General features: G+C 42.8%; 1 protein-coding gene across 1 annotated transcript; it reads left to right on the plus strand.

Moving 5' to 3' along the window:
• Positions 1 to 1,619: 1,619 nt before the first annotated feature.
• LOC130595273 (basic helix-loop-helix transcription factor scleraxis-like) lies at positions 1,620 to 3,064 on the plus strand. The gene is made up of 2 exons (XM_057401872.1): positions 1,620 to 1,979; positions 2,124 to 3,064. Exons 1-2 carry the CDS (start codon positions 1,620 to 1,622, stop codon positions 2,172 to 2,174), a joined length of 411 nt encoding a protein of 136 aa, XP_057257855.1. The 3' UTR covers positions 2,175 to 3,064.
• Positions 3,065 to 8,986: the final 5,922 nt, after the last annotated feature.

The raw sequence follows: 8,986 nt of genomic DNA on the forward strand, positions 1-8,986 counted from the left end.
TCAGAACACCACTTCTCAGGAAACTAAAAGCAGCACTTCTAAGCATTGAAATTAGATTACAGAACTTTCTAGATCATTTACTTATTAAAAGATTATGCAGAAAGAAGATAGTGCTATTAGCACTATGGAAGTAGGATACAGTTATATTCACATACTCTAGGGAAAACTATCACTTGCATGATTTTGGACACTGCTTGCCCCAGCATCTGATGATGAAGGGCTGCATCCTGCTCTGTACTCCAAAAGAAGGAAATCCTTCTTTTGGATTGGATCAGTGGCACAGCACACACCTGCCCATCCAGCCTTGGATTTCTGCAGCCTTTGCTATCACACTGCCTCAACCTAGAGCTAAGTTGATTGCATCGATAGTTCCTTGCAGAAATCACAAAAATCTCAAAAAAACACTGTCCAATGGGAAATCAAAAATCTGAAAACCTCTCTCTCCCAAGTAATATAAATAAAGATCACATTGAAAAAGTTTTGCTTTTATGCCAAGGTATGGTACAGTTGCAACCAGCTGACATGGAGAGCTGCTTGTCCATTTTTGCCTACAACCTCTGCCCACAGAGAAAGTGGAACAAACATAAACCAGCCCTTGGTCATTCCAGCAGCTGAACATAGGGCATAGAGGGATGTGGCCCTGCCTGTGGGTACCAGTTGTATTTTCAGAGTTCATGACTCCCAGCCAAGTATGTCAAAGCAGCTGTCTGCCCCAAGTGTGTGCACCCATGATTAAAGAGATATGACTCTGCTAATCCAGCCCTGATCTGGGAAGAAGGATGAATATTTACACAACAGCGCCACCAGAGATAAGCTTCTGGGACCATAAAAAAAAACGCAGCCAGTCAAGGCTGATCAGGTAGAGATGATTCATTTGAGAAAACCTGCACTTTGACCTTTCATGAGTTTCTGAGTGCCAACAGGCTGTCAAAATTTATGGAGAAAAGAGGTGTAATCAACCAGTGCTTGTGATGACCTTTTAATAAGTAAATGGTTGAGGCAGGCACAGCTTCTGAACAGAATGAGAAACTGGATTTGTAAGCGCGTCTAGTGTTTGCTGGGGAGGTAATGAAGTCCACCCCTGTGCTTGTTCCAGCAGCCCTCTCCAACTAATACAGATATACACATACATCTGCATGTACATATAGATCTACATACACATATGCATGTACATATATATTGTACATATACGCATACACACACACGTACACAGCTGGAGCAGAAACGGTGAAGCCCGTAGGAGCTTGTCCGTGCACCCTGTGCCAGGAGAAGGGCCGTTCACGCTGGCGGACGTGGACAGCGGTGCCAGTAAGACCCTCCCAGCCCGGGGGCTCCCACCCCAGCGCGGCCGGAGGGCGCCGGCCAGGACAAGTCTCCGGGACGAGCACAAACCGCCCTCCGGCCGCCCGCCGGAGGAGCCCCCGGGAGGTGGAGGAGCGGGGGAGCAGGTGCCGGCCACGGCGACAGGTGGCAGCGGCGGCGGCCCCCGGCTAAAAGCAGCAGCCGCGCCAAGCCCGACCCGCCGCTCCGCCGGCGGGACACGGGGCCCCGGCGAGCAAGGGCGATGCGGCACCTGCTGCGCATAAAAGTCATGGGGTGGCGGGGCGGCGGAGGGCGCCATGAAGGCCGGCGGGGGGGCGGCGGGTTCGGGCGGCGGGAGGCGGCGGCGGCGGGCCCGGGGCTGCGGCGGGGGGCGGCGGGCGGCGGCCAACGCCCGGGAGAGGGACCGCACGCACAGCGTCAACGCGGCCTTCGGCGCCCTCCGCCGGCTCATCCCCACCCGGCCGGCAGACCGCCGGCTCTCCAAGGTGGAGACGCTGCGCCTGGCCGCCAGCTACATCGCGCACCTGGCCAACGTGCTGCTGCTGCAGCAGGCCGAGGGCACGGCGGCCGCCCAGCCCTGTCCGCAGCCTATGCCGCCAGGCACCACCGCGCCGCGACCCATCTGCACCTTCTGCCTGAGCGAGCAGCGGAAGCGGGTAAGGGCCCAGCCAATGCCACTCTTGGGAGTGCTGCTCTGGGAGGGTGGCTCTCAGTCTACACTGTGGGTTTGGGATTGTCCCAGCCTAGGGTTTAGGGCATCTTCGGTGTCCTCTAACCTGTGCTTTTCATCTCTGGCACAGCACCAAGAAGAAGAGAAGCCACCTCCTGGTCCAGCCATAAGTGGACATTGAATCGGCTGAGAACCTTGCACCCATCTCGCGCTGACTGTACAACTGCTCAGGGTAACCTCACCGCACTTGTTCTGTATGTTTACATTTGAATAACAGGGTCCTAAAAGAGTTACTTTTGAAGCCTATGCACTTTGTTTCACATTGTGACAGGTTTATTCAGGGTGTTTTGCCACTGAAACAGAACACTGTTGAGACAGTTGCACCTGGTGTAGCAGCTATTTTAGTGCGAGAAATGTTAAACCTAAGCAGCCAAGCCCTGATCTTGATGTCTCCTAAACCTGTGGCACATGATGAAACTTGAACTTCCAAACACACAGTGTCTGCTGTCAGGGAAGCTGTCACAAACGTGTCATGGTGGCCACCTCCAGCCCAGCCCAGGCTGCCACCCACTCCTCCAGCTGCACATTAATTCTTGGGCTGAGGCCTGATACCGACAGCTGACACACTCGAGAGGTCTGAACGATGCTGGTAGAGTATTTTAAGGTGTTCACAGAAAATGGGAAAACTTACAGTGAAAGCACCCCTGTCTGCTGTACACATAGGCACAGTGGTGCATGGACCCGGGCCGTAGCCAGGACAGGAAAGTGGAGAAGCACTACGTAAGCGATGCTCTTTTACCAGTGGTGAGAGTCGTGCCACTCCTTCAAATAGCGTGGGATATTCCTAAACCTGGCAAGCATGGGGGAGGGAGGGTTTCCCAAGGGCTCTCTACATTTATCCATCAGCCAGGTCATTCCCAAACTGTGCCTGTACATCGATGTAATTTATCTTCCCTCAGTTTATTAACTCATATGGGTTGTTTTTTTTTCTTTTAGAAGGAAGTCTAAAAGGCAAATATGCATGTTATGTTTTCCATTTGGGATATTAGTGAAATAGCAGGCTAAAATCTTAAAACCCTAGTAATGCTGGATTTTTATTTTTTTTTTAAAGTATACAGATAACTATAAAAAACTTTGCAAAATTAAGCTATTTATATTTAATTAAGCCTTAATTAATCTGAACTTGTTACTCTGGGAAGCACTATGTATTCTTTCAAAGCTTGCTAACTGGTAACTAATTAGATATTACAAAAAATTCTTCCATGTGAGGGTGGTGACACATTGGAACAGGTTGCCCAGAAAAGCTGTGGCTGCCCCATCCCTGGCAGTGTTCACAGCCAGGTTGGATGGAGCTTTGAGCAACCTGGTCTAGCAGAAGGAGTCCCTGCCCATGGCAGGGGTTGGAAATAGATGATGTTTAATGTCCCTTCCAACCCAAACCATTCTGTGATACTGTGATTATGATTAACTGTACCACTTGGAGAAGGACTGCAAAGAAGGCTTGTCTTATTCTCCTTCCCCATCTGCCATCTGTTCAGTTCTCCAGCCAGCCTTGCTGCTTTACCCAGACGTGAGGACTGTGGAAGCAAGACTGCATTGCTCACTTCACTTTCTGCATAGTATTTTCTCTTCTTCCTCTAACTATGTGAAAAGCAAATTCTGGCATTTATTATGAAGAAGTTAGCAAGAAAATCTTGGTATATCTCTCACACAATGCTTCATGGTTTTAGTTTTCCTTCTCCCCTCCCCCCACACAGTGACCACCTTTCCTTCATTATGATGAAGAAAAATCTTTTTTGCCTACAGAACCTGCAATAAATCAATCAATCCTGATCAAGAAAAATACAGAAGCAAAGTTCCAGCAATTTGACATCATACCAGTCTATTCACTCATTAAAATATGTATTTTCCTGGATTGAAAAAAGTATTTTGGTTTTAGAAGGCTTCTATCATTTTCTTTTTTAATAGGAAACTTTAAATTGCTGCCAGATTATGATCTTTGTTTTGTTTTGGCATTGATTCCTGAAGCTGGAACTCTTTATAGATTTATACAAAGTGCTTTTTAATTTTATGTATTAAAGGAGTATTATGTTGGCATGTGTATGTGGGTATAGATTTCTACAAACATATCCTCCTGGCTTTTTTTTAAATGAGTTTGAAAAAGTTTGTCTTTAAAAAAGTTGTTTTCTTTATAATTAAAGCTCATGTTGCAGTGAAGCTCTACGTTCTTATGAATGCTTTAAACCAAAGCATCTGACCTACTTTACAGACAACTAATACTAATCTATTAATTTAGCTGCATCATTCAGTATGATACCCTAAAATGGCAAAAAATAATGTGGTTTCCAACAGTTTTAGCCAAAATCTGCATTGAGTATGTGCTGTATTTTGCAGTACATAAGAAAGACAAAATTAATTATTTCAGGTTTTCAAAATATGATTGTATTGCAGCTTTAAGAGTTTTAAATGTTTTTTTTTTTGGCAAAAACTGTGTATTTGGATTTAACAGGATATCTCTACACTTGGTTATTAAAGGAAATGAGTATAAAGAAAGCAAGGCCCACATTGTGCACCGCAGTATTAGCTTAAAGCTCACAGACTGAAAGTTTCATGAATAATTTGCACAACCCTACAGGAATTTGGTGTTTTCACTTTAAATGGGATTTTATCTTCTGGGTTTTGTATAATGTTCATAAAATGCTTTCTGAACACAAAAGCAAGAGCTGGCTGTTATGACTTGGCCATGTCTCCTATTTAATGTAGCTCAGTGTAGCATTAAATTCTTCCCTCTTTACTCAGCATAAACTGTTTAATTCAGATGGGCTTAAAAATTTTGGTATAATGCTCAGGATTTCAATTACTAAATAATACTGGAATTTCAGTAGCACTGATTGATGGTGGCAGAAATTAGGCCCCAGAGCACTGTGGCCCAAATATTCACGGTATAAACAGATAATACCTATCCAAAGCAATTATGACAGTGATTTCTCAGAGGAACAGACCCCAAGCCTGCATTTAGGTATATGTAATACTATGTATTTAAATGGAAACAAGTGGGGACAGATCCTTACCTTTGCTGAAGTTTATTTATAATGTAAAACTTCTCCACCCCCAGAAGCAAAAAAAGATTCCGGAATGATCTGTTACTATGTAGTGGGGTTTCTATAAACTGACAGAAAAATAAGTTAATTTCTAAAGACACAGATGAACCAAGTGCTCAGATTTCATACATAAAAAGCTCACTCATAATTAGGTATGTTATTGATTTTTGACTGTATGAGTTTGTCTTATGAATTCTATTTTTTTCATCATTTCATGTTGAGGAATTCTTCACAGCATGCATAAGTACATATTTATATGCCAAAATTTTGTCTAAGAGCAAGTACCTTACTTGATGGGCAGGCACTGGAGTGCTGTGAAGTATTCCAGAGGTGCCAAGCACCCTCTTGTTCTGTGAAGACCATGTTTTTTTTGACATATTTGTAAGTGTGTTCTGTACATATGAACAGGGGCATGGCTAATACTGATCCCGTCTCTGTTTTCCTGTGAACACTTGGCTATTCAATGTACATTATGCATGAATAAAGCAGGAACAGTGAGATGTACACCATTTGATCTTAGATCCTCTTAAATGATTGTTAAAATATTCCAAGTGTAGTACTTTGCATAAATCATTGTACTTAGCCTGCTATATCACAACATAAAGCCATCATCGATCAAAATGAATAAATCATGGGGTTTGATTTTAGTGGTTAAGTTTAAACAAGGTTTTTAACATAGTTCTTGGTTATTTATGAATTAATCATAATTTAAGTCAAAGTACTTTCAACTTTTTGCTACTATTTACAGTTCTGTGCTACAAAATGGAAGTTTCCTTTCTAACACCTTCTTGGAAAATCAGCTTCTTTTCAAAAATCTGTATTTGTTTGCAAAAAATGTGCTTATATTTGCAAAAAAAATAAATAGTGTTTTTGTTAAACTATGAACAGTAAGGTGGTAGTTCTCTCTTATAGCCATCTCAGTTAAGATAAAAGCATTTAATCTTTCTTTACATTTTTAAACAAGATTTCAGCAGCAAACATATGTATATAGTACTTACACACACGCCACAGGTCTGTCAGAATGGCTGCATAAGACCAGTAGCTTTTAAATCATTTGGGGGCAGCATTCTGATCATAGAATGGTTCCGGTTGGAAAGGACCTTAAGATCATTCAGTTCCAACCCCCCTGCCATGGACACGAATGCCTTACGCTAGACCATGTCGCCTAAGGTTCTGGCCAACCTGGCCTTGAACACTGCCAGGGATGGAGCATTTACCACTTCTTTGGGCAACCTGTTCCAGTCCCTCATCACTCTCACAGTAAAGAACTTCTTCCTTATATCTAATATGAATTTCCCCTGATGAAGTTTAAACCCATTTCCCCTTGTCCTATCACTACAGTCCCTAATGAAGCCTCGCTCTCCACCATCCTTGTAGGCCCCCTTCAGATACTGGAAGGCTGCTAGATCCTGTAAGGTCTCCCTCTCTTTAGCACTGAGAAAGTCAAACCAAGCATCTACACTAGTACTTCAGGTTGAGCTAGCCAGCCCACACACAAGCCACTTATACCCCTTGTATCTACTCCCATGACCAAAGCTCAGCACATTGAGCTTCAGGATTCTAATACAGCTCTAAAGATGTGTCCTACATGTTCTCATGAAATGGCAGGGCTTGATTTGCAAGCTACATATCTCTCCTCAGCTGCTTGGTGTACACTGGCAGTAGAAAAGGAAAGTGGATAGAAAGCTTACAAAAACAAACAAGGGGGTTCCTCTGTTCAAGGCCTGAATGACATCATGTCAAATACAGGAGGAGTTGGAGGGAGAGACAGAATGTAGGAAAGAAGATGGAGAAGAAGGAAAGAGGTTGATTTACCAGTGGAAGTTCAGCTGTTTCCAGCATCAGTTTAAACAAGTCAGTACATGAGCAAAAGTTCACAGTATGAGCAGTCACATTTCCCCATAAGTGACTTTCTTTGGTTGTTATGTGTTTATGATCAAAACAGTTCATGGTACCTAAGGCAACAAACAGGACATCACCACAAGAGGAAAATCTGCTCAGCCAAGTAACTACACTAAAATTCTGCCAAATTTACCCCTCGAAAAAACCTTTTAGTCACCAGAATGATTCTCACTAACTGTCGCAAATGTCTGTGGCCCTTTCTGGAAGGCAAATATTAAATAATAAATCTTTAATCATCATACTTTACATTCATAGAATCATTGAATCATAGAATAGTTAGGGTTGGAAAGGACCTTAAGATCATCAAGTTCCAACCCCCCTGCCATGGGCAGGGACACCTCACGCTAAATCATATCACCCAAGGCCTCGTCCAACCTGGTCTTGAACACTGCCAGGGATGGAGCATCCCTGGGCAGCCCATTCCAGTGCCTCACCACCCTAGCAGGAAAGAATTTCCTCCTTCTTTACATTCGCTTTCACAATCTTACATTGGCACATACTCCCCCCTTACATATACACCCCATATGAGATAGTATGAGCCACTTCTCGCTACGGTGAGAGAATCTCAACAAAAAAAAAAAAAAACCAAAAAAAAAAAAAAAAAAAAACCCAAACAAACAAAAAACATAAAACCTAAGTCGGCTGTCTAAATAGCACTTTTCAACAAGAAGTAGTAACACCTTGATTGATAGTAAGAGCTAGTGGATAATACAAGGTGAAGAAGAAGGGTTTATATAAAATTAGCTAATACAGACAGCATGATCCCAAGTCAAAAGACTGGGGGATATACTATAGCAGAAATCCTTTGAAAGTTGAAATGTTTCTGAAGAATCAACGTGGGGATTGTGGAGGAGGAAGAGAAAATTATTACCAGGATAAAAAATACTGTATACTATTGTGAAAACTAAGGGAAAAATACCTATCACTTAATAGTGAGAAGAACTGCACTAGCTGTTCTAAACATATTTCTTAAAAACTTTTTGAAAATCTGGATATACATAGAGAGCCAGGCAGCCCAGCATCTTATTTCAAATTAAATCCTTTAGCTGTTACAGCGTAACAGATTTGCAGAAACCTTGAAGATTCACCCCACTTCTGAAGCTGTACAGTAACGACTACAGGCTTCTTCAGGAGTGGAAGGAGGAAGATGGAGCATTGTTAAAGAAGAGCAACCAGTAGCCTACCAAGGAAGTATTCTCTGTGGTGCCAAGACAAATCCCAGCTCAAGTCCAAGTCAACACTTATCCTCACAAATGCTCTAGTCATTGTAACCCTTTCTCATTCTTCTGCCAGGAGTACACGTGAGGCATACTTGCTGTCTATTTTGAGACTCCCAGGCAGCCTCTGGTGAGAGGCAGGCATCTCAGATCTGCAAGAACTATGCTGCAAATGAGCATAAGCTGGGGGGGGGTGGGGGGGTGGCGTTGGTTTTGTTTTAATGAATATTTATATACTTATCATTTAGGCAAGCAGGAAGGGTCCTCATGAATTGCTGTGCTACAATTATGTACCTAAATTACACCTAATTGAAAGTCAGGGTGGAAGGATGCATGTATTTTCTCCAGCAGAAGGCAAATTTAAGGCAGTCCTTCCTCCAGCTTCTCTTTCCTGACCAGTTGTGTCACTGAAACTTTCTGTTGAGCCTCTCTGAAGATGGATGAGGTAAATCATTTATGGTAAAACAACAACTAAGCAACCAAACAACCCTCCACAAAAAAAAATCAAAACAAACAATCCCAAAAGAATCATGCTGATACAAGTGAACTATGTCCCCTGGTTTTGTGCTAGATACAATGTTCATGTAACTTAAGATACTGGTTGCTTTATAAAGGCCTTATCTTCTCTCATTCATTTACTACATTAACATCACAGAGGTGTTTTGAGGTTTTAATTAAACATTTGGAAATTGCTATGGAGGAAATTTCAAAGGAGAAGCCAATATATATAAGACAATTACACTGAAATTTGTGATGAAATAAATGATAGCAGT

Source organism: Pezoporus wallicus, unplaced genomic scaffold (genome assembly GCF_028554395.1).
Source record: "Pezoporus wallicus isolate ANWC-B61680 ecotype Strahan unplaced genomic scaffold, APGP_CSIRO_Pwel_v1 contig_865, whole genome shotgun sequence".
Lineage (NCBI taxonomy): Eukaryota > Metazoa > Chordata > Aves > Psittaciformes > Psittacidae > Pezoporus > Pezoporus wallicus.